This window comes from Amphibalanus amphitrite, unplaced genomic scaffold, assembly GCF_019059575.1.
Source record: "Amphibalanus amphitrite isolate SeventyFive unplaced genomic scaffold, NRLGWU_Aamphi_draft 000003F_arrow, whole genome shotgun sequence".
NCBI classification, from domain to species: domain Eukaryota; kingdom Metazoa; phylum Arthropoda; class Thecostraca; order Balanomorpha; family Balanidae; genus Amphibalanus; species Amphibalanus amphitrite.
The window spans coordinates 812,395-838,192 of NW_024881500.1; the positions used below are offsets into that span (position 1 = coordinate 812,395).

Genomic DNA, 25,798 nt, shown 5'->3' on the forward strand with positions numbered 1-25,798 from the left:
ATGCTGCCCTATGCCTGACATGGGCAACCGTTCTGTTGCAGCCGAGGCGGACAGCATCCTGAAGTGTGAGGAGGAGCTGCTGCAGCAGCCGGGCGGCGTGCCGACCGCCTCGCTGATCGACGCGGCGCGACAGCGGTTCGACGACGAGAAAAGGTACACCACCAAGGTGCACGATATGTACGCGTAGCCGGTCTGTACCTCAGAGGGAGCCTCCATTCGGGAGAGTGCAGAGACTGAGTGTCTGGACCCCGGCCACTACCGGGAAGGTCGGGGCGAACGAAACCTGGAGTTACGAGATGCAATCGGTGTCAACGTGAGAGCTGCTTTAGGCAGAGGTTGGGGAGGGTGAGTCAGGAAACGGTTAAGGTTGTGTGGAGGTTGCGCCAGTGTGTTTTGATGAGTTGTTGGGTAGCTCTAAGGTTGTACTCGAACTCTGAACGTGCAGATATAGTTGGTGGGGGTACAGCCATTGAACGTCCGGGCCTCGGCGAACCTTCCGGAGGCTCGTCGCGCCCCCTAGATGTCGTCCAGATGTCGCCCCTCGCGTCCGAGAGGTCGGCTGAAGCGCTCGTAACCCGGGGAGCGGGCGGCACGTCCGACCAAGAGCCGGTATTTCCTCGCAGCGTGTCGCGCCGTGTCGGGACCGCGGGCAGCCGACTGTCCGTGCTGTGACCGTCACCATGTCTGTCATCATGTCTGACCGTCACCACTGACCGTGACGGTGACCGTCACCTCCCGTCACCGTGTCTGTGACTGCCGCACCCGTCACCACTGACCACCCCCACTCCCCCACACGCCGCCGGCTGAGCCCCGCCGTGAATGACTCGGCACGGCGGGCGTATATAGAGTGAGTTGTGACCCCGTGCTGAAATGTGTCGCCTGACTGACCTCTACTGAGCTGGGGCTGATAATTAATGGGCCGCCGGGGAAGGGGAGAGCTGTGTACAAATGTACATATTATCCGCACTGAGCTCTGGATGGGGAGCTGCATGGTAGTGACATTTAGCCGGCGTGGCTCAGAGATCAGCGGCTGAGAAAGGATTGAAATCTGTTCAATATCTGTGTTCTCTTCACCTGTCTATCATCAATCACTAACACCTGCATGTGTGTGACACTGCTGCTGCTTCTGTTGCATGCATTACATCGCTATGCTGCTTTTATCCGCTCTGCTTGCCTCTTTCACGCTACCCATAAGAATCAATCCATTATCGCTGGGTTGTATATAACGCCAGTTCCAAGCGACGCCGGCGGATGTTTGTGCTAAACAAACAACATCCCCAAAATGCAGCCTGCAAAATAGAACTGGCAGCTTCAATTTCCTGTCAGCTGAAGCAGTTTTGAACGTCCTGTTTTTACTCCAGAGTGTCGGCTCTCATTTTCATGACAGGAATTTATCCCACGGCTGTGTCGTAAATCGGTATGCGATTAATCGGTATGCGATTGTTTCAAAAGTGGGATGCATAAGTGGGCGCCTGCTTTGCATTTAATGTCTGTGATTTGCGCTTAGCGCTTTAACTAAAGCACCATTTTAAGATTACCACCAAGAGCTTGCTGTATCATGTATGCTAACTGCATCAAAGAGATCACCGCTGCCTTTTTACACGCAGCTGCTAATGCGATTAACACGCTCTATTAACGCCCAGCGTTCGTGCATCTAACCCGAAGTGGTGCTATTTTAACGTATCTCTCATATCTGGAGTTGTTTAGTCTTCATCCCTGGAACGTTTATGTTCGTGGCATGGTTCATGACAGACGCATAGCGTCGTTCTGACATTGGTTGTAATGTAATAATTTTGCTTTTATAATGTATGATTTTACTCACCCTCAATGGTTCCAAGAATCAAATGTACTGTATCTTATAAGTATTTATAGTGCTTTGACTTTTTGTCCGATGTCTTTTGCCCGCCTACAACACACATTTATTATTTGCCCGTTTTACATGATGTGTGATTATGCTCATAATTGCTGCCTCTATGCGTCTTTTTGCTTTTTCGCAAGATTGTGCAGCTTTTTCTCGGTTACTTTTGCTGGCAATCAACTTTTGATCCAGTGTTGTCGCCCCACGTATGACCGTTGTCTTGTCTGGAACAATGGCAATATATTTATATCAGGCATTGAACCTGTGGCTGTTATGTCTACCTTGTCGCTTGTGGCCTGAGCGAGACGACTGGTGACGTCAGCATCGGCTTATGACGTCGCACCAGGCAATGTGACGTCATGCGCCGCTATTCAGCCTGTCTGTCCGCCTGCACGCATTGCTTCGGGTGAACGACACATCTGTTCGTCGGTCCACCTCTCTGTGAGTTTTATTAGCTCCAGTCCTAAGTATTTTTTCTCGGATGGTTCTTATTTTAAGGGTTTTCACTTCACTCATTTATGAGGGCTTAGTTTTGGTTAAATTATCCAACTTCAACAATATTTTCCTCTCAGGGTATGCACGCGGTTTGGGATTCGGTTGTTGGTCTGTTATTTTATAGTCTCTGCACGCACGACAATTCACTGATATTTATACATAACTACTTCTTCTAAAATCTGGTAACAGACGAAGTCATTAAAATGTTATTCTCTCATCAAATATATAAATCCGATAATCATAGTTGATGTGGAGTGCGACGTTCGACAGATATACCTCTTTCGCACTGTTCACGCAGCGTTTGTTTGATTTCAGGAGCCGGTTGAGACGAACGATTATCTAGCCAGCGGGGTCAGCGATTACATTGGGGCTGCGATCAACAGTCCACGTCTACTCCGAAGTGCACGGATGAATGTTCATTTTTCCGCTGCGTGTTGGTTTGGATGCCAGCGTCGGAGTATTCGAACGTTTATGTGTGCATATTATTTATAACGAACATGCGAGTCGCTGGGTCGAAGACCTGAAGTGAATCTATGTGAATGTTGTATGTCGGTGTTGAGTGTAGATTGTGCGATCATGTGCTTGTTGTGGTGCGTCTCGTGAATCACACTGCCTAGTGTCGGGCCCGCTACTTTTTGGCCAGTTGTTTAATTGCCATCACGATAGCCTACGTTTAAAAATGATGCTTAGAGAGGATACATTTTCGTGTAAATTGTGATTGCCTAATGCCTTGTTAGTCACGAAATGCGGTCTCAAATCAGTTTATATTCTTAGTGCTTAGGGGCTTAGTAAGCTTTCTCTTTTCATTCAAGGAAAAAATGTGCATCGGAACTAGCCTATCAAACTATTTTCCTTCATAACCAACATTCCCAACTTGTATGGTATAGTTCATAACTGAATTTATCAATGAGAATATGTATTTATTTTGTCATAACTGTATTTATAATTTTGTGTTGCCTTCTGTTTATTTGCGTGCATTGATTCTTCGCTACGGTTCCAACCAGGGGCGCGTGATCTACTTTCAGACTCGGAGGTTGGGGGGGGGGGGGGGGGCACACCATAATAGAGATCAACCTCAGGTACCCCCAAAGATAGGTTTCTCACGGGTTTTAGGCCACTTATTTTTCATCCTTTGGCTTTTTTTTAACACAAAAAGAAAACATTTATATAAAAAGTGCGGTATTCCGTCTCAAAATTGCGGGGGTACCGTCCCCGTGGCCCCAGAGTTGGGGTGGGGGTGGGGAGAAGCTCTACCCCCACTGCCCCCCCCCCCCGGTTCCCGCGCCTATGCTTCCAACTGCGGTGTTATAAATCCCAAGCAAATTGTTTAACAATAGTTAATCTGTTGTGCCCTAATGGTCCGAAGGTGCATTCGCTTTTCCCACTGTCTTTGTCTTCCAACGCAATGCTGACTGCTTGAAATCGTTTGAATGTTTAACCCGAAGAATGGGATTGCTCGTTGTCTGAAGACTGTTTTAAGTGAGTGGTTGTCTATCATGTTAAATGTATTTTAGCCATGACTTGTAGGCGGTGCGGTGCCTAGTTGCAGTTTCCCTTGTAGTGCATGAAAGGCGACTATGCATGTAGGATCTTATCGCTCGATGAGAAATGGGATCTTACATACTTTCATTACTTGAAGACATATTTTATGCGTTGGTGACAAATTTGCTATGCGAAGCATGTGCCACTGTTGAAAGGTTCTATGCGTAATTGTATCAATTATTTTTGCATAATGCTGATGAATTTTATTGGTGAGCCATGTGTCTGTGAATTAATTATACAAGCTTAATGGGGGGATCCTCACGGAGACTGTTTATATCTTATATAACCCTGCTCGTTTGGTTAGCAGTATATGCTCCGGCTATGAGGCTTGCTATTTTTATGTGCGCAGTTTCGGTGACACCCGTGCGACTGTGCCTGCGCGCGTCAGCTGGAGGGCAGTGGTTCCCGGTAGTGTCCATCTCGCGGCATATCAGTTTCCGTGTGAAAACTCTGTCCGATGTTCCGCGCTGTGTCTCATACTGGCCGGCCCCAGACCGTCGTCCGTTGATGTCTGTAGATGAAGTAGGGACCTTGGCTCGACTGAAGACTAGCTCACTGTGTGGGTATTTGACGTCGCTGGAGGGACGGATTATCCTGTTGATGTTCTTGGGATTGGAGTGACTGTGACCTATGTAGAGTCTAGGGGAGCGGGAGATGGCTTGGGGAAACGGTCTATGCGGGCTAACTGGATGATGGAGGATGATGGTGTGGTGAGAACAGATGTGTTGAAAATACAAACTGACAGTTCAGGCTGGTGTTTTCTGGTAATGTCAGCGAGGTCAGTTTGATTCTGGAAGATGAAAGAAAGGATATCAGTGCAGTGCATGAGACATTTTCTACAGATGGGTACTAGGAAAGGGTCAATCGACATCGAACTTGGAAGTTATTAACGGCAAAAGTTAGCACATTCATAACGGTTTGTTAACATTCGATATTTTATTGCATCTTCGGGTTGTCATTTCGTTTCTTGTGGATGCCCGTAGCCAGTACTTGTGCTCAAATGAATCTACCCTAACAGTGTAAATGGGCGGCATGCCTGCCCGTTGTCCGCCTCGGCGGGGCTGCGGTGGCGTCATCTATGGAGACCCACTCGGCTCTCGCCCTCCCATAGCGCGCTGCCTGGACTGTGGTCACTGCCTGCAGGGGCGACATCTGTCGTGCTGTGAGGTCCTGTCTAGTTCTATAGCCTTGGCCTTGGCCTGTCTCTTCTGAGGGGACATGAGACGATGTTATTGAAACAGTTGCAACGATGGAGCTGCACAAGTGCTTAGTCTCACTGTTTTTTCAATAGGTGCGCTTTACATCATCATCCTGTGACACGTAACCTTACCCTCCCATATTCGTCCGAAGCACGAAACCCGTTGCCTGTGTCTTGCTCTGTTCCTTTTTCCTGATGTGTGCAACTCCGCTTGTCCGTGCATCTGAACAGGTCGCCGATGTGGCTACCAGCTGTTCTCCGGTTTCCTCGCTCGCCAGCTGAACTGGCTTGCGGCCTCTGGGTCGAGTCAGCTTGCTTGTGCGCGCTGACCACACCGGCACCATGAACAGGACAACTGGACCACTTGGTCAGGGCGGCTGGATCGCATCGTCACCACGTCAGGTCAGCAGAACTGGGCTATTTCGTGTCACTGGGCAATGGGGATCCGAGTTGTAGCTACTGCGGAATGAATCGAATCCGTCGGAAGTGTAACTTATATTCCTTTGGGATTTATAACAATTTGGCACTTTGGGATCACGGTGCAGGTATTGCTTGCAATCGTCGCCACTTATATTTTGATGCCTGCTGGTCTCCGGTGTGACTTCAAATTGACTATAGTAGTTTCAAGTTTGAGTTCAAGTTACTGGGGTACGTTATCATTGGATAGTGTAGTACGTTTCATCCAGACTCAGTTTTTTTTTTGGTTTTTTTATTTATCCAGACTTAGCCTCCTGCGTGTTGTAAGAAGCAATCAAACGGCTAGCGGCTTAAGATTGAGCATAGACCTCTGCATACAGAGGTCTATGGCTGGAGCTTCACTGACTGCTTGACAGTCATCATTGTATCGCGTCAGGGACAATTGCGGAGGTTTGATGTGACGCTGGAGCCATGGTAACTACATTGAGTCCAGACTCCAGGGATCGAGTTTGTAACGGTCCGAATACTCAGCTGCCTCGTACACTAATCACATACAGGAGACCAATGATTATTATTCGGCAGTCGGCGCCAACACCGCTGAACGGGTTAGCGTTTATTTGGGGAGGCTCCAGAGCGCATTGCCACCATTCATTGTAATGCCACTTTACTTACATAAGATGATATGATTTGATGCAGTTCTGGCTGGTCATTTTTTATGATACCTCGATTGATTGGCCTAAATTAGCCATGGTCAGGTTCGTCTGGTCATTTGTGCTTGTTCATCATTCCCAGCTCTGGGGATACGACATAAAGGCTGGAATGCGGCAGACTGATGCAGACATTTCGTACTTTGCACTGAACGCCAGCCCATGATGTGGGCAGCCTCTGATGAGTTCCGTGTTTCGCAAATTCTGGCCATTTTTACATCGCAGTTCTTTTTTTGCCCATTTACTGATTAAAGTGAACATCAAGTGAAAAACTCCCATGACATTTTTGGAGCACAATACCGCTGGAACACCTTGATTACCATTGGCATGCCGCTACGACAGCCATTTCTTGTTCTCTATTGTTCTCTATGTTCTCTATTGTGATTGGAAACTCAAACGGTCATCCAAGCAACAGATAGGTACATGAGCTACAGGACCCTAGGCCTACATGCTACGTCCACGGTCCTCGAAGTCCTCAAGCAAAGTCGTATCGAGCAAGTTATTCGACCCTCGCCTGAAGGCGTAACCTGTGAGCCATTTCCTCCAATCTACCTTGTCCAGTGCCCGGTCTCCACCGTTGCACTCACTCCCTAACCATGCCACTATACCGAGCTCTCAACGTCGGTGAGCCCGGGATACGGTCCGCCTGATGGGGCCGCGGCCATCAACTTCAATCAGCCGCGGCGGCCGCGCCAGCAGTGATGCTATCACATCGCCGACTTCCCGTCGTCACGCCGGTTACGAGCGGCATAGCACGGCCGTACGGCTGCGCGCCACCCACGGCGGCGGGCAGCACGGCCGCTCCTCCGCGGACACCCACGGCGCTCCCGTTCCGAGAGAGCATGTCTGGCGAGCCGGCCGTAATTGCGTTCCTCTGTATGGCCGACGGTCGCGACACGGCCTCAGCTGTCGGTGAAAGATCGCTCGCACGCGGCGCTTCGTTGGTGGTTTGCTCATTGCCGGGGAACTGAAATGCGTGCGCGGAAAATGGGCCGTAACAGACATGGAATGGTCTGTGGTTTCGGCAAATTGCCTTTTGTCAGGCTTGGTCGCTCAGGTGAGTGTTGTCAATGCTGTGTTCGACATGGTTCAGACCTTTGCGCTAATGTCGATGTGATGTTCGACATTTATAGGAGTCATGCATTTGGATTCAAGCATAACAATGTGGATGTATTTGACGTGTAAACCAGGGATTTCCATGGCCGAAAAAAGAACCCCGGACAGCGCAGCAACATTCTCTGAAATGAACGTCATGAAATGTATCACGACAGTCATAAAAAGCCTTCCCTGAAGTCTTACAAGCAAGCCAATGTCCCCTACACCTGTTTCACATATACACATCGTCGTCTAACAAATCTTCCAAGAACAAAACAACTCCCTGTAAAACTCTGTCTAGAGCTCAGACGTGACATAGCCCAGGTGTGATGTCTTACAAGCCACCGTCCTCAGTAACCCTTTGACGCACCCTCTGCTGTAGGTACAAGTTTCATCTCGGCGGAGATTAATCTAAGCTGCGCTTCTGAAGTCTTCTTAGTGGTTTTACGGTCGTCGGACATTGCACCGGATCAGGACGGATGCTGAGGCTGAAGTGAGAAGACCATGATGCAACCCGCTGAGTTTGTTTTCCTACACTCATTGTCTATGTTGATCGGTTAACGGTCGGGGTCGGCTGAAGCTAAACGAATGCCGATGCGGTATTTGTGTTCCATTTAGTATTCGTCCTAACAAGCAATCTGATGATTGATCAGTTGGTACGGCCTTCGGTTAGATGTTTGATTGACCACTGTTCATTGATCGATTTGCTTAGACAACAGCTATGCTGTCGTGCGCTCAGAATGCGCCACGAGCAGCATGTATCCGAACTGAGTTCGTTCTCTAGACCTTAAATAGGTTTAACTGAACACTTGTCATAACGATAACCTTTCCCTTGTGTAACATTGCTCCAGAAGCGGGCTCCACTCACAGCGAGACACCCCGACTGTGCTGCCCTCTGTGTCCGCGTATTCCACCTCGCCTCCGTCTCGCTTCCGTCGCCTCTCGTCTTCTCTCGCCACGCGTCTAGCTGACGCGAACCAGACATCCTCTCTCCCCGGGGACTCTGTGACAAGGTCCGCTCTGCTTCCGGCTGTGTGGGACCGGGGACGGCGCGGCCCCGGCTGGGAGGTCTATCGCGGGACACTGACCGGGCCGCCGTCAGTCAGTGAGACCAGAGGCGACGGCCAGACTCGGCAACAGCGCTCACAGCAGGCCGGCACCGGATCTGGTCATATCTGGAGCGTTTCCATACGCGAGATCCTAAGGAGACTACGTTGGAAACTGGCTGTGTGTAGAGATGACCTCGGAAATGGCAAATGGTTGACGTTGTTCGAAATCAGGAAAGACATATCACACGCATGCTGCACGTCATGATAACTCTGTATTTGCGTACAAAAATCGTGTCCAATACATCTGTACAGCATCTCACGTATATGTACACACTTAACAGGCACACGCATACACCGACACAGGATTTGGCGAGGCGACGAGCTGTGTGGCCGAGCGGCCGAGGGCGCGGCAACACAACAACACATTGAGGGCACCGCGGGCCACCGGCGGCACCGCACACAATAAATAACGAGCAACACTAATAAATAACAAACGGGAGGTACGTTTCCAGAGAGGAGTGAGCCTTTGAACGGGCCGGTCGCCCCGGCGGAATACTGTTTGGCTGACTGCTCGCGGCCGCGCAGCGCGACGGGCCACGTAATATCGGCTAGCTTGAACTCTGAGAGCTGTTTGAACTGTCCGAATCGGCAGCTTCGCGGCGCCGGCGCGGTCGGCGCGCGTCGGCGCACGTGACGGGCGCGTGCACCTCCACCTTGACGTGCGTGGTGGCCGTCACCTTTGTGGTGATGAGGGCGCCGTCGGAGCCGGCCGGTCGGCGCTCACCGCCGCCCGGCGGGTACGACGTCTCGACCACCACCTGCGGCTCGACGACGATGTCGTGCGTGCGCGCCTCCTGGCGGCACGAGGTGCCCGACTGCGAGCCGGACGACTCCTCGGTGATGGTGCTCAGACTGAGCTGGCTCGGCGCCGGCTTCAACTTCTTGGTCGGCTGCTTGGTGAGCGACGAGGAGCGGTAGACGCGCGGCCCGCGCACCCGCGGCGGCGACGGCTCGGGGCTGGGAGCTGGCAGCACGTCGGCCTCGCCGGTGGGCCGGACCTCGGCCGGTGGGCCGATCCAGCAGAGCAGTACTGGCAGCAGCACCAGGCCGTTCACCAGACCGAGCACCACCAGCGCCGCCAGCACGCAGAAGAAATACCTGCCGGGGGAGGGAGCGGCGCGTCAGACACAGGTGCGGCCCGACGAGACATCACGGCGCGACATTTACACCACAACGAGACACACCGCCGGCCCGAGGGCGGCTTAGAGCGGCGGGCTTGTTACAGCGACACTCACGATGTGGCGCACACCCTGGAGATACCGGGAACGCTGGGTCACGGGGATTAGCTCTCGGCTGTGGGAGCGAGGCCGGCGCCTGGCACAGTGTTACGACCAGCCCCGTCGGAAGCCGACATTACTGCGACCACCCGCGCGGCGCGTTCGACGAAGCGCGCTCGGGCCTTCCGACGCAGAGCTGTGCGCGCCTGGCAATTACCGGCCGGCGCAGAGCTCAGCCACGCGACAATTTACGCCGAACCATTTACCGGCGACGCGCACCATTCATACTGCGGCCGCCGCGCCTTTCTCGGGAACTGTCGCCGCTGTCGGTTCGGGAGACTGTCGGCCGAGGTTCCCACTCAGAGAGGCCGCCACCCCGGACCTGCGGGCCGCCGCGCCGCCCACACCGCCGCGGTGCCCGCCCGCTCCCACCGCACGCAGCACGCACTGCGGCCGGCGCGCCCAGTTGACCGCCGCTGGACGCAGCGCTGCAGGCTCCGCTAATCACTCCGACAAAGCAACGTAAATTACAGATAATGCCTCGTATTTATAGACTATTTCCATTTGAGCTGGCTCGTATTTCAGTCACGCCCCGGCCGGCACTGGGCCGATTACGAATTCCAGCCATCGTTATTGATGCCAGCCCCACGCAAGCCGGCAGCGCGCTGGGTGGTCCGTGTTTTCTTGCAGAAAAACCGCCCGATTAGCATACGGTGAGCAGGTGGGTGGCGGCAGCGGCGGCGGCCAGCGGACGCACACGGACGCGCCCGGGCGTCGGTCCCACGGCCGGGCACGGAGTGGCACGGCTCAGCCGGGATGGGGCGTACTCAGCACGGCCTAGTACGGCCCGGTACAGCACGCACGGCGGGCGGCAGGCCACCCTCAGAAGGTGATACCTGCGAGAATGCGGCAACGGAGGCTGTTGCGTGGTGGCTGAACCCATTCAAATAGCGGCTGGATAGTCCACGTCCCACGACTCGGCGTACTTTCCGGACCTGACCCACCGCACTGTGAGCCGCTCCTAGCCGGCTGATCCGGGCACCAGATCTGCCGTCAAACGTCTCGGCCTCGGCCGGCGGCGGGACGCATTCTCGGCCGCCCTAATCACAGCGGGGCGGGCTGCCGGCGGCGGCGCCGGCGGGCACGCGCTCGGCAGCCGGCCGGCCGGCCGCCGCTCCGGTTGTGTAATTTCGCTACGTGACCTGGCCGGCAGCCGCGGCGGGCTGCAGCGGCCACCGTCAGACAATGGCCGAGCGGGCCGGCGGCCGCCGCCCACACACCTCTCGGGCCTCCGCTCTGCAGGCGCAACGGGCCCACCGCCAGCCTCAACAGGGCCGACAGATGAGCTCCAGTCACGGCACACCACCACTAATGGCTTCATTTGACTCCATAGCTCTCAGGAGAGGGTCTCATACCGACCCACAGCACCGACACTCATTCTTCTTTCCGTAAGCAGTGTTCCCACTCCCCCATACACAAACTGACTCTACCTTGTCATTCTTGTCATGGCAGAGAACGGTCAAACGACCGTCGTCTATTCTCGAACTGGCCGTTCCGAGCAGAGGATAGAAAGAGACATCACCGCTCTCCTTTGCTCCAGCCTCCGCCCAGATGGCGCTACCTCCGCTGTCTCTCGCTCTCCAAGCGTCCCGCCAGCAATGAATCCGTCAGACGCCAGCCAGGATTGCAGGCAAAAACGGAGCAGCCCAGCACGGCCCCGCTCTGTGATCTGAGCTGTTCCGCTATCAGTTCCGCCCCACCCACCGCTGTCTCAGCTGGAACGACTGAAACGGCCGCCTGTCTCGATGGAGATCCCGCGTTCCGTCCAAAGACAGCGCTCCTCCCCACTGTCTCAGTGGGAGCCAAACGTCTCAGCCATCCGTCCGTAATGAAGGTATAACATCCCTTTTAGCCATTCCAGGAAGGTCTAATCTCTCTCATAGTCCCTTGTGAAGATATAACGTCCCTCCAGTCCCTTGTGAAGATATAACGTCCCTCCAGTCCCTAGTGAAGACATAACGTTGCTTCAGTCCCTAGTGAAGACGTCAGTACGTCACCTCCCTCCCCGCGCCCTTGTGAAGACATCGCCCCTCCCAGTCCCTAGTGGAGACATACAGTCTTTGGCCCAGCCCTGCCAATGAAGACATACATAGGTACCGTCCCTTGCCCAGCCTTCACAATAAAGACATGCCGTCCTTTCCAGTACCTAGCAAAGAGTGAAGGCCCAGCCCCACCAGTGAAGACATACCGTCCGGCGTCCGCGGCCCAGCCCCATCCATGAAGACATACCGTCCCCAGCCCAGACCCACCAATGAAGACATACCGTCCTTCCCCGCCGGCCGACGGCTCTCTATGTTAATCAGCGGCCCGGCCGCGGCGGGGCGGCGGCGCAGGCGGCACACACTCGCCGGCAAACAAATGGAAATCAGGCCGCGCGCGGCGGGGCTCGGCTCGACGGGAGGGGCGGCGCGGAGAGCCGGGCTCGGCCGAGACGAACGACTGCGAGCGGCCGGCCGGCGCGGCCAGCCGCCCGGCGCTTGGCAATTTGTTCGCTGTCAGGGCTAAATCTCACTTTCCGACGGTGGGGCCCGGGCCGTGGGACGTCCTTGTTCGCGGGCTCGTAACTCGCCGCCTCGGTGGGTCGTGGGAGGGGTGCGCAGACGGTGAGAGATGGTGGAGAGACGCGGGGTGGAGCGCAGAGACGGGGGGAAAGATTGTGCGTGGTGGGACAGGTCAGCGAGATTGGTGTGGTTGGGTGCCGGGTTGAGACGGGTGAAGCCTGAGCTCGACTCGCCCTGGCCAGAACTGCACACCCTGTCTCTATTTCCGAGGAGTGTCTGCCTGCCGTAGGACGCGACAGCGCTGACTCACTCGTTCAAAGGCCGCTGCAGCTGTCTGCAAGATGATTTCCGACCTGCATATCCAACCAGTCTGTCCAAATACGCCTCAATCAAACGTCATCGTGTCGGAGTTTCACCCAAAATCGGCGCTAACTTGCAATCCTCTCACCACAAACGGTATGGGTTGTGCGTGAACCGCAGAGTTCAGAGCCCGCAGGCCGGTACAAACCACGGGACTGCGGGTCAGCCACCCCTCTGACGGCGAGGGGTCGGCGCCGAGTCGAACCCAGCAGCGGCGACACTTGGCTCTTTGTCACCGGCGCGGTGCCTTTGTCGCGCGCCGCACCTGGGCGCACCATGAATGCCGCGGAATGCCGGTCGCCGCTCTGTATGGCTCTCAGTCTCTGCCGGGGCGCCGCGCTCAGGTAAAAACTGGCCCAGAGCCGTGGAATCGGGTGAGCGAGGCCCCGCGCCGCTCGCCGTCCTCCTTTCAATGATTAACGGCGTCGGTAATTGTATCGACGGCAGGCGGGCACCGGTAAAAAACGGACCCCGATCGGGATTTACGGGTCCTAAGGGTGTCCGGTGCGGAACGGGATAATGATCATTTGTTGTGAGCGCCGCTGGTGAGGTAAAAACGACGTGTCGACCCCCGCGCGCGCACACCGTACTGGGGAGAGCGCTGGGGCAGTTCGGCGCCCACGCCCCCGACCTCGTTAGCCCGTGTGTGTCTTAGAACCTTCACCAGGCACCCCCTGAGGCGGGAAAGTCGAGAGGCATTACCCCAGAAGACGGCGAGGAAAGAGGAATGCCACTGGGAACGCCTACAATGCCAACCGAAAATGGAACGCCCGAAATAGGTCGATCGTCACTGATTAGCGATCCAACGTGATAGGAGCACACCATATGTGCACCTCACAAAAACGCACGCGTTCACACGCAAAAGCCATACTCTGAACATCACGCGCACGTAATTTCGCCTAATCGGGTCGATAAAACTTCAATTTTTATCGATATCACAAATTAACGGTACACGCTCGAATGACGCACAAATTGAGGCGTTAGCGCTCAGTGTCACGCCTCAAATCAGACCCGGAACTCACCTTATAATGAAGTCGAACTCGGAGAAGGCGAGCATGAGCACGCCGAGAAACGTCGAGAAGGCGCCATGGAACACAGGCCGGAACATGTGCTCCAGACTACGCTGCACGCGCATTGTTCGGCTGCCCAGGCTGGTCAGATACCCCTGCAACACGGAGCGCGGACGTCGGTCAGACACCCCTGCATAAACAGATAAACGCACATAGGCGACAGTAGCAGCTGATAGAAAAGGTCGCTATTTCAAGCATTTATGCTGGATTGATGCTACATCAAAAGTGGACATGTTCTTATAACGTCACGAAAGTCTCGTTTGAATTAAACACTGGAGTTTCCTGTTACGTATGCCAAAAACTGATCTCGCTTATTTCTGTGGGATTTGGGGTTATCCGGTGAGCAGCTCAGAGAAGCGGTTCGATTTCCCGTGTTCACCCTAATTTCTCCACCTCCCGCTGCGCACCACCGTGCAACGCAGCGTATTAATGACTGCCGGCCGGCTGGATTAGCCCTGTTTTGTCAAGTTCAACTACCGAAAGCGAGGTTACAATTTAATCTGTCGGTTTTTACGATACCGGTCGGGCCGGGGCTTAGCGCGCCGGTTGGCGTTCGGGACCACACAGTAGTTGTGTGACGTCACTATCGGCAGTGCAGCCGGGTAAACAGCCGGCCGCCGGCTGCACGCGGCGTGTCGGACACCGACCGTGCACGATCTGGCCGCTCAGTGCACAGTCCACGAGCGTGCGGTAATGATGCACCGCGCGGCGTGTCCGACCGCCGCCGACATGGGAAATGCGTCAGCGCCGGTCGGCCGACAGCAAAAACACAGCCTCATGACCACTGATACATGCATGATAGCAATGTCTGTAATGCCACCAGTGATGCAAAAGATTCCAAGCTTCGCACTGAGCAAGTGCCATATACAATACACGTCACCCTCAGCTATGCAACCGCAGAATACCCACAACCGGCGGATCCCACACAAGAGGAGGCGCGGAGTGAGCCCCAGCCTCCGCCGCCGCCCGCCTCTCCCCGCGACGCGGAGCCGGTGCGGTTACTACACGCTCCAGTTGCTTCCAGCGGAGTCCGGTCGGCCCCTGGCGCGCCGCGAGAGTCTGGACCACCGCCGCGGCCGGCCGGCAGTGCCGCCGACCGACCGTACAGCGTAGTAGCCGCCACCACGTGAGGTCGAGATCATAAAACTTGGCCGGTGCCGGCACAGCCCGGTGAAAAATACGGCCAAATTTTATTTACGGCCGTCGAGCTGCAAGGAACTCGTTTCTGCCGCTCGACGCGGGCGGTAGCGGCGGTGGTGGTGGCGTTGGAGATGGTAGTGTCATTGGTACCGCGCGGTGTAGGGAGCAGAGGTAGCAGTGGCAGCGGCGACGGTGGCGGGCCACCCACGCGACCAGGTGCCTGCACGTGCGCCGCGGCGGCCGGCGGCCGGTGGTCCCCAGTCACTGAGCTCCGTCGGTGCAACGTGGACCACCCGCGAGGCGGCTCGCCCGGTTAGGAAAGGCATTATAACGTCCCCGCCTGGTTAGGACGGGTATTAAAGTTATCACTCGGCCAGCCGCCACCTACCACGGCTGGCCTTCAATCTAAAGCTTGACTTACTGGCCCCTGCACTGAATCCTAAGCCGGGCGCTGACGCAACGCCGCTGATCGCAATCGGCCGGCAGAGCAGCTAAGTTCGGGGATAAGCTCAGACTCGGCGCCGGCCCGCTCTAGCCCCACCGATCCCCGTGAGGCCCTTCCCGTCTCCGTACTCACCAGCAGGATGTGGACGGTGAACTCGACGCCGATGCCCACTGACATGATGAGTATCACTGCAGGCACGGCGCTCAGCCTCAGTCCGAGCAGGCCCATGACGCCGAACAGCTGGAGCACCGTCAGTCCGATCACCAGTACCACCAGTCCGGCGGCCCAGGCGTTCATCAGCACCACCGATATCACCAGGAACACGGCCACGAACACACAGAGCAGCGCCAGGCCCAAGAAGAAGCGCAGGCCCACATACTGCTCCCAGAAGGTGAACGGAACGCCGGCCGGGAAGTTGGGCAGGCCGCGCTCCTCGAACCGGCGGCAGATGGAGCGCACCTGCTCGATCGTCTCCACGATCGACTCCGTGGTGGCCATCCCGTTGAGGTAGAACGGCAGCTGGGCGTACACCAGCGGCTGAGACTTGGGGATCTTCAGCTCCACGTCGCTGGCGACATGCAGCCACTGTTTGGGCTCTGGTCGCAGCTGGGCTTGGCTGGACGTGTAGGCCAGCGCGTCGTTGGACGCCCACGCCGTCAGGTAGTTGTAGAACGCCTTGGGGTTGATGATGCCGTCCTCCACCAGCCGGACGTGCGGCAGCTGCGACTTGTCGATTGGGTACTCGACGCGGCCCGTCTGGACGAGCAGTTTGTAAGCCAGGATGCCCTCTTCGGAGGCGTTTCGAGACCACTGCTCTTGGTCGATCAGACCGAGGGCCCAGTCGTGGTCGAAAGCCTTCTGCAGATCTGCCGAAGACAAACAGTGACGAGTTAGTAAGAGTTCAAACAAAAGCAAGCAGTCGTTCCGCACGGATCCTATAGACAAGCTGTATCGCACACCTTTGACAAAGTGATACATGGAGAAAGTACAAGATACTATACTCAAATTGCATCCACAGTTAAGTGACTTTCATCGGCTTACCAAGAATGTCAGCCCTATCCACTGCACGTGTCGCTGTCAGCTCTCGAGCCCGCCCCTTGGCAGTGTGATGTATTGAAAGGTTTCTATCTGGCGTCCGAAACTCGCCGCTGATTAACGCAGCGTTCCAGTGGTTGCGACATGCCGAGAAAAACTAACGAAGCCATTACGGACGACCACCCAGGGAGCGTTCGAAGATCGATTACAGCCGTGACCGCTATCCAACCGCGATCGGCAGATATCCAACCGAAGATCCGACAGCAGATTTCGACTAATCCTGCCACAGACTCGTAGGTTTGGCTAGTAAAGAGCATCTAGACAAGCTATTGTTTACGGTTCTGGCGTCTAAATACTGCGCTGTCGAGATGTGGTGTCTCACCTAGCAGCCAGTCCCGGAACATTCCCAACCAGAAGTCGGGCAAGCCTCCGTCGTCGTTCTTGATGACTCGCGGCACTCGCGTGAACGCCTGGTGGTACTCGTGCAGCAGCTGCTGGTTGGTCGGGTACTCGAAGTTGCCCTGCGTGACGGCGAACATGTTGAAGAAGCCAAAGTAGCGCCGCTGCGCGTCCAGGAAGGTGTACTCGTCCGAGTGACGGGGTACCATGTCGGTGAGGTCGAGGCCGTCCTGCACCTGGCAGGCGCCCCAGACACCGGCAGCAGCTGCCGCCAGCGAGGCCAGCAACACGGCCAGCTTGAACGGCCGCCGCGGCAGCCAGTCGAGGTAGTGTCGCTCCACGAGCCACTGTAGGCCCAGCCGGCGGCAGTGGCGGCGGCCCTCCGGACAAAACACCGCGCCCGTCGTCGGCCGCCGTTCGTCCGCGCGCACCAGAGTCCGAGTCGACGCCACCGAGTCGAGTGACTCCACGGAGCGAGTCAGATGCGGCTGCGGGGCCGAGTCACCGCCCGCTCCGACGTCCAGCTCGGGGCCGTGACTGACGAACGTCGTGACCTCCCCGGTGCGGCTCGCCTTCGCCACAGTCGCCCGCTTCGTCGGCTGCTGCGTCTGCGTGGAGAACGACTCCAGTGGCTCTGCGTGTCCCTCCTCTGGTCCGGGCTCCGCCCAGCAGCAGACGATGTCAAACATCCGGGCGCGCCGCCGCCGCAGGTCCACGCTCATCATGGCCGGGAAGATGAGCAGGATGGAGAGCACGTTGAAGACCACCAGGATGCACGCCTGCCGGTGGGAGGGGAGCGAGGCGTCAGCTGGGGCGACACGACCCGGCGCCCGTCGGCTCCCGGCCGTCACACCGAGTGATTTGTGGCATAATTTGTGGCCACGCCGTGTTGAGAAGACATGGCGCAAACATGAGTTATGGCTGATTTATCTACAGACTCGCGACCTGTTTATCATTTAGACCAACAGGCCAGACATAAACACTCAGAGCGCACCTATTTATACACCTGTAAGCACATTGTTGCAGACGTTCTTCAACTTGACTCAGTGGACTGTATAACTGTGTGTGTGTTGACGTCTCGCATCATTTTGGTGTGGCGACCGGGGCCTGACAGGATATAGGTTGATATGGTAATGAGGCGAAATTGGGAATTTATAATATAAGAAGTGGATGCTATATGAATGGATATAATTTTGGATCAAGGTTTAAGAGCACTCTTATCAGAGCGACAAAGGAACCCTCTTTACAGAGAGCATGTTAAGACCTAAAAGGGTATGCAGAGCCCTCTTTTCAGAGAGACAAAGGAACCCTCTTTACAGAGAGCATGTTAAGACCTAAAAGGGTATGCAGAGCCCTCTTTTCAGAGAGACAAAGGAACCCTCTTTACAGAGAGCATGTTAAGACCTACATATAGAGCCCTCTTTACAGAGAGACGAAGGAACCCTCTTTACAGAGAGCAAGAGGTATTAGGAAAATAAGGAATCAGATAGGAATGATAAGTAGACCCGGTCACCGTGAAATAGAAGACTGTGCGAACTGACTGTGTGCCACTCTCCCGTGCTCTTATCCGCCGCTGCACTCCACTCTTCACCATTCACAAACACAAGATTCTTCCGAACTGGTGAGTATTGCAGATGGCGAATAGGCGATGACAACACAGTATCACTGACAAGAAGAGTTGGCCAGAGAGAGCGAGGCAGTGCTCTCTCGGCGCCGAAAAGTAAAGAAGTGAGAGCGAGGGTTGCTCCTGCCCCGTTTATGTACTGGGTCGGGAGGACACAGATGGCGACGGAAGTGATGAAATAACAAAGAAGCTACACACTACACAGCGTCCTGGTAACCCTACCACGCGGTCGGCACATGTCGGCATAACGGCTCCGGTCCGCCGGGGACACAGTTCCACGTGCGACGCCACACCAGCCCACCCCCTCCCCCCGGGTCAGTCCCTCCGGTAACAGCGCATCCTTTCATACAACTGCAGCTGTAGAACACGGTCGCAGGGAGAGAAGAGCGTCCCGTCACCCGATCACTGCCATAAAGTCTCTCGCGGACGGCCCATCTGCCGGCGGCGTGGCAGGGGGATGGGGCGGCGGCGGCGTGGAGCGGCGCCGGCCGGGATCACGAGTCGGCCCGGCCCGTCAGCTACGATCAGAGCCGAAATGAGCCGCAACACCAACTACCTAGTGCAGTTTGTCGGCAACATCACTCCCCCCTGTGTTTAGATATGCATTCTAAACACACACACCAAGGAGACGACAAACGTTCCGGCACATCCACTAACTGCATCTCATCACACCGCCGTTACTGCTCTACGGCGACAGCGGCAGTAGTCCGCTCCTTGAAGACGTTGCGGCTGGTCGCCGCCCTTCACTACGCTGGCCAGGATGTTTGACTTCACCTCCTCCATGTGGTCCGTCAGCGGTGGCGGTGGCGCTTGCGCCGGCCAGTTCTCTTCGTCGCCGCTCAGGAACGCTGGGCCGCTCAGCCACCGGCTCTCGGACATGATTTCAGATGCAGCCAGTCCCCTCGAGCAGCCATCGGCCGGGTTCATCTTTTCTGGGACGTGCCGCCTGGTGCCGCTGAAGGTTCTCTTTCCAGACGACTCCTGAGGTTTTCTCCGCTGCAGCCGTCGGCGCACGCAGGCGGAGGCCACATCGCTGGTCGAAGTGCCGCCTTCCAGAACTTTGTGCCGGCTGCTCCTCCATTTAGTCAGTTTGAGCCCCCCATCAGAGAGGGCTCGGATGGCTCCTTGCTTCAGATGCTTGGCGGTATCCACATCCGCGTCATACAGTAAGAAGTCATCCCTGCAGAAGCTTTGCTGGATCTGCTCGGGTTCTCTCGGAGGCGCTGTCCATCTTTCATTCCAGTGCTCTTGGGGCGTTTCTTTGAGGACATAGTTGGCGATGCCTGGTGACGATCGAGCCCCCAGCAAACCGGTTTTATATCGTCCTTGACTTCTGATTGTGCTCTCTTCCAACGGTTTGACCACTCTTTCTCCCTCCTTTGACCTGGGTTCAGTCTGGCAGCGCACAGTCCCGAAAGGCTCGGTAGACTGCCCTTGACTGACAGCAGCAGACCGCTCGTCCTCCTGTTCCGTCAGCAGCAGCTTCGTGGACATGACCTGGCGCAAGCTACTGGGAACGGTGGCCGAGACCGATCCTGTCAGTGCCCATCCGAGGTCGGTCTTCACTGCTACTGGTTGATTCGGGCGTCCGACACGCGTCTCTCTTTGCAGGACCGCTTCTAAGACGTTCGCTCCGATAAGCAGTTCCACTTGCCTACCGTCGTACTGTGGAAACTCAAGTCCGTGAAGGTGTTCACATCCCTCGAGCTGGCTTCCTTTTACCACAGGGGCTGTCACGTTGAGAGCTGGAACGGACCACACTTCAGGGATTTTGATGTCATTCTTCTTTCCATCAGGGTCCAATGCGCTTATGGTCAATGAGACGCGCTGCGAGGACTTCTGAGCGCCACTTCCTTCCACGTTTTGAATTCGAAGTTGGCGACGGTGCCCAGCGATCCCCAGGTCGCGTAGGACGTCTTCACTGCAGAGGGATGTTTGCGCCCCGGTATCGAGCAGCGCAAGAACCTCTTTCGAGCCTCTGATGCCATGGACTTGGACCCGAACTACCTGAAGCAAGGTGTCTGTCTCTTCGTTCAGTGACGCCGCTACGAACGGTGCGCTGCTACTGCCTTCTTCCTTGTGAGGCTTGTCGGCTACCGCTTGTCCTTTGTTGTCATGAAGCAGCGGGTGATGCTTGAACTTGCAGCCCTCGATACCGCACCTCCTGGCCATCCTGCACTTCCGGCTCCAGTGTCCTTTGCCAAGACACGAAAAGCACAGCCCTTCGGCGCTCACGATATCCAGTTTGGCTTCAGTAGTTTTGGCCTTGAACGTCGGGCAGTTTGGGAGCTTGTGCATGCCCTCGCACATCACACATGCCCTTCGTGATTCTGGGTCTGCCGAAGGAGTGGCGCCTGTCGCGAATGCCGACTTTCTTGCCGTCCCTCCGTCTCTGGACTTGGCTGATCCTTTTCTGTCGTTCGTCACAGACCGGCTGGCAGAGTGGCTAAGGACATCGACTTCTGTCTTCAACCATGAGCTGAACGCCTCCAGGGTGGGTCGCACTGGTCGGAGCCTATGCACTTCTCGGCCCCATTCTCGACCAAGCTCGACTGGTAGCTTCTCCACCACTCTTCTCAGGTTTTCGCTGCTCGCTAGGTCGCTTGAGTAGCCCAGATTGCGAAGAACTGTCACCGTGTTGTGGACGACTGAGTAGAATTGCTCCATGGCTGGGAGGTCCATGAGAGATGGCGGGGTGGAGGTGAAGATCTTTCGCAGATGGGCCTGTATGATGTCTTCCTCTCTGCCGAAGCGTTCCTGCAAGGTCTTGAGAGCCTCTTGGTAGAGTTCCCCGTTGAAGAGCATGCCGTTGATGGCTTGGGCAGCTGGTCCCTCCACCGCGTTTTGAAGGTGTGCCATACGCTCGGAGTCGGACAACGACGGCTGATTATGCACCAAAGCTTTAAACAGCCCAATCCAGCGTGGCCACTCTTGAGCGCTTCCTCGGAACGTCGGCAGGGTAAGACGTGGGATGCTCTTCACAAACGCCGATTGTTGATGAAACAAAGGCTGTTGCTCAGAGCGAACATCTGTCACCCAGTTAGCGGGATGCTGTTCGTTCTTGCTGCTCGGCAGCTCGGCGTTGTTTGCGGCTGTCTGCTGCTCAGGTTGCAGTGTTCGGCGCTGTTCTTGTGGCGGTGGTCTACGCTGAGGCAGGTCGACCGTTACTGGACCCTCCGCCACATTGCACTCCCTAGGGACCAGAGCGACGTTCTCGCCATCGAAATCGTGCCGTCTCTCCCACTCAAGGTCGCTCTCAGCTGCCTTGCAGAGACGTGCCTTCACAAGCGCTCGTTCAACCTCTTCCTCCATAGCCTTCTCCTCCAGCATGTCCTCTTGCTCTCTCTTCTGCCTTTCTCGTTCCTTTCTTGCCCTTAGATGCTTCAGCTCGAGGGCCTTCATCTCTGCAGTTATTTCAGCCTCCCTTGCCACTGTTGAGGCCTTTGAGCATTTTGAAGCCCGGGACCCACTGACCTTACTTCCGTCTCGCCGTGGAGCGAGCGACATCGGCTTCCCCTCTGTCTCGGACGCTGAGCAGCCTGAGGACTTCAACTTGATGGCATCTTCGATAGCCTTGACTGTTGAGGCGTGCCTGGCAGTCATCCGGGTGGCATACTCTTCCGCCTCCTCTATCTCTTCAACTTCCTGCATCTTCTCCATATAATCATCATTTATCTTCAGGACGCCGTCCAGCGCCGTGTTCAGGGCCTCAAGCCGCTTCCTTAATTCCTCTTCGTTCGCACGGCAAGTGATTTGTGTCTCAGCCGCGTTACAGGCACGGGTGAACTGGGCGGCCTTGCGGCCACGCTGCAGCTTCAGGACCTTCAGCTCACTGGTGGCTGTTCCTTCCTTCACTCCGTCATCGACCCTGTTCTGCGGCATCGCCTTCCCGTTGCTTTCCTCTGTTGAGTCTTGAGGCGTCAGGGCTCCCAACTCTCCAGCAGCACGTCCATTCTCTGCTCCAGCGCTGTCGCCGCTCCGTAGCATCATCTCTCTGTCGTCTCCCTCCTTTGAATCTTCCATTAGCCTTCACTTAGATCCTGCAGGGGGCGAGTTGATACCACTTGACGAACACTGGCGAGGGTTGCTACTGCGGGCTGTGCCTCTGGACCTCTTCCTCTGACTTCTCACCTCTGGCCGGGATCATCCGGCCCGGAGGACCAGAAAATGTTGCAGACGTTCTTCAACTTGACTCAGTGGACTGTATAACTGTGTGTGTGTTGACGTCTCGCATCATTTTGGTGTGGCGACCGGGGCCTGACAGGATATAGGTTGATATGGTAATGAGGCGAAATTGGGAATTTATAATATAAGAAGTGGATGCTATATGAATGGATATAATTTTGGATCAAGGTTTAAGAGCACTCTTATCAGAGCGACAAAGGAACCCTCTTTACAGAGAGCATGTTAAGACCTAAAAGGGTATGCAGAGCCCTCTTTTCAGAGAGACAAAGGAACCCTCTTTACAGAGAGCATGTTAAGACCTAAAAGGGTATGCAGAGCCCTCTTTTCAGAGAGACAAAGGAACCCTCTTTACAGAGAGCATGTTAAGACCTACATATAGAGCCCTCTTTACAGAGAGACGAAGGAACCCTCTTTACAGAGAGCAAGAGGTATTAGGAAAATAAGGAATCAGATAGGAATGATAAGTAGACCCGGTCACCGTGAAATAGAAGACTGTGCGAACTGACTGTGTGCCACTCTCCCGTGCTCTTATCCGCCGCTGCACTCCACTCTTCACCATTCACAAACACAAGATTCTTCCGAACTGGTGAGTATTGCAGATGGCGAATAGGCGATGACAACACAGTATCACTGACAAGAAGAGTTGGCCAGAGAGAGCGAGGCAGTGCTCTCTCGGCGCCGAAAAGTAAAGAAGTGAGAGCGAGGGTTGCTCCTGCCCCGTTTATGTACTGGGTCGGGAGGACACAGATGGCGACGGAAGTGATGAAATAACAAAGAAGCTACACACTACACAGCGTCCTGGTAACCCTACCACGCGGTCGGCACATGTCGGCATAACGGCTCCGGTCCGCCGGGGACACAGTTCCACGTGCGACGCCACACCAGCCCACCCCCTCCCCCCGGGTCAGTCCCTCCGGTAACAGCGCATCCTTTCATACAACTGCAGCTGTAGAACACGGTCGCAGGGAGAGAAGAGCGTCCCGTCACCCGATCACTGCCATAAAGTCTCTCGCGGACGGCCCATCTGCCGGCGGCGTGGCAGGGGGATGGGGCGGCGGCGGCGTGGAGCGGCGCCGGCCGGGATCACGAGTCGGCCCGGCCCGTCAGCTACGATCAGAGCCGAAATGAGCCGCAACACCAACTACCTAGTGCAGTTTGTCGGCAACACACATGTTCCGAAATAAACATTTCCTGGAAGCAAGGTGCAACCTGATCATTAACTCTCCGGTATGATCTACTGAGCGCACTTAGCGGCGATCTCATTCCCATCAATCCTTCTTCTGCATATTGACATGTAATCTCTCATCTCGCTAACTACCCATCGTACACAAACACCGGGAAAACCGGAATTCTCTACAATCACGTCCCGATGACCCATGACCCGCCCGGCGGACTCACCTGGAGTGAGAAGGACCTCAGCGCCGGAATGGGCAGTATGGCCGCCGACAGGAACGCCATCACATTGCAGAGCGATGTGAGGAGCACGCTGACACCGGCTCGACGCAGCACCTCGCCCACTCGATCCTGGAACAGGGAACGGCGGTCAGTGGGTTTGGCAGACTTTCACACAGAAAAACGGTAAAGCACAGGAACATTTACGGCGATAATTCGCCCGACAACCACCCAGTCTAGAGGCAAGTTCAGTGGTGGGGATGAGTGCTGGATCAACACGTGCCGCCCTCCCACCCTCCAGGGCTGAGGAGGGAGGGGGCCGGGTGGCAGAGCACAGTGCCAGAAGCCGGGGACGCCAGTCGTTGTCAAACATCCCACCCACCTCGGCGCTTTGTTTATTGTCTGTTAGTGCCACGACCGCAAGGCGAGGCCCACATATACAGCCGCCATCATACGCCTTTTACGAGTGTGTCCGATCGGACAGAGACGGATGGCGAGCTGGTGTCGAGGCGCCACTAATCGGGCTCAGAGTACAGAGCTGTCAATGGCGCAGACCGAGCGCCATTAACACGGCGTCACAATGTCCGAGGCGCTGTGGATAGCTGACAGGCTGGGTGCCGCGGAGGTGGGTGGCATTCTCCATTACCGTGGTGTATCGCCAGACAGTCGGGGACGGGACAATAGCGTGACGGAACGACGTGAGCCGCCGGCCGGTGATCAAATGGCGCAGCGCCGTGGTGCTGGAGAGTTTTGACATCTTTATGGAATTCTTACAGAGCGATGAGCTAACTTTGTCATCCAGCAAGTGCGGATATTCCCTAGTTCCAACACCTGAGCCTCTCCGCGCCGCGATCCCTCGAGTCCCACATTCCGCCGGCCACCGGGCCGTCCGCCCCCGCCCGCACAAAAAGCCCGGCCGACTGTCCCTGCGCGGCGCGCCGCGGCCGGCCATGATATACGACAGTGGTGGCCGGCCGGCGCGGGCCATATATCGCCGGAGCGGGCCGGCGGGCCCCCGCCAGCGCCGCCGGCGCGACCACCCACGGCGCCCGGCCGTCCAATTGAGCCGTATATGCACCAGCCGGGCGTCATTACCGGCCCTGGACGTGCCAGTCGCCCGATAGTCATCTCGCCGGGCCAGCGGCGGCGGTAGCGCGGCGGCGGCACCCGCGGCGCGGTGCGTCACGTCACGCCGCGTGACGCGCCGGCGGCCATCTCGGCGCTGTCGGCTGCGCGCCGTCCGACACCCACCCTCCCCCGTGGCGGCCCGGCCAGTGCGCCGAGGAATGCACTAATCAAGATGTTAACCGATTCGGCTATTCAGCGTCTCGGCCGGTGCCAGCCGGTAAGATTGGTGGCGGACCGGGCGGCCGACACGGTGCCGGCGCCGGCCGTTTGTTTGTCGCGTGCGCCCCGGCCGCCCGGCGGGTGACGCGGCCGGTGGGCGGTGATGGAGGGCCGCGGCTGTCCCCGTGTTCCCGTCACTGCCTGTGAGCGCCGCGTCCATCCCAGGTGCCGGTCCACCGGTCCGAGTCGCGCTGTTACCAACCCGTGCCCGCGTGCCACACGTGCCAGCACCGTCCCTTCCAGTCTATTTATGAGCTTACAGCACAAAGAGCGTGCCCCATTTTTCGAACGCGTCATTTGAATCCGACGGACAGGGCCGATGCGGCGCGAACTAAGTACATCTCACTGTTCGTCCAGTAATTGAGTTAACATTTACATTCGGCAATCAATTGACTCACAAACACACGAGTATCGGTCGCACTCAGTAAGCATCGAGGCGCGTCATTAGGGGAAACCAGTCGGCGCTGCCCCGTACCTACGTCACAACCAGTCTTCGACGCGTGGGGCGAGATGCCGCCGTCGGACCCAACCTCGTGTGAGATGCTCCCTACCCCACCACCCTGCTCCGTGTCCGTACACAACACAAAGGCAGCTGCGATCAT

At 56.2% G+C, this 25,798-nt stretch overlaps 2 protein-coding genes across 9 annotated transcripts in view; one reads left to right on the forward strand and one right to left on the reverse strand.

Annotated features, from left to right (window-relative positions):
* Positions 1-5,495, forward strand: part of LOC122363525 (plasminogen receptor (KT)-like) — a 46,907-nt gene extending 41,412 nt beyond the window's left edge. For 2 of the 8 annotated variants that reach the window (XM_043333573.1, XM_043333666.1), the window contains exons 5-6: positions 42-153; positions 2,669-4,107. In XM_043333573.1, coding sequence (XP_043189508.1) covers positions 42-153; positions 2,669-2,696 — 140 coding nt within the window. In that variant the 3' untranslated portion in view covers positions 2,697-4,107. Of the gene's footprint in view, positions 1-41; positions 4,108-5,324 lie in introns of those variants that run through there. The other 6 variants (XM_043333220.1, XM_043333143.1, XM_043333308.1 and 3 more) reach the window with 4 other exon arrangements.
* Positions 5,496-8,614: 3,119 nt separating this feature from the next.
* The window catches only part of LOC122364024 (protein patched homolog 1-like), a 47,842-nt gene continuing 30,658 nt past the window's right edge, over positions 8,615-25,798 (reverse strand). The window contains exons 12-16 of the mRNA XM_043334049.1: positions 23,856-23,981; positions 16,632-17,427; positions 15,347-16,080; positions 13,582-13,724; positions 8,615-9,519 (exon numbers count right to left, since the gene is read on the reverse strand). Coding sequence (XP_043189984.1) covers positions 8,970-9,519; positions 13,582-13,724; positions 15,347-16,080; positions 16,632-17,427; positions 23,856-23,981 — 2,349 coding nt within the window. The 3' untranslated portion in view covers positions 8,615-8,969. The remainder of the gene's footprint in view (positions 9,520-13,581; positions 13,725-15,346; positions 16,081-16,631; positions 17,428-23,855; positions 23,982-25,798) is intronic.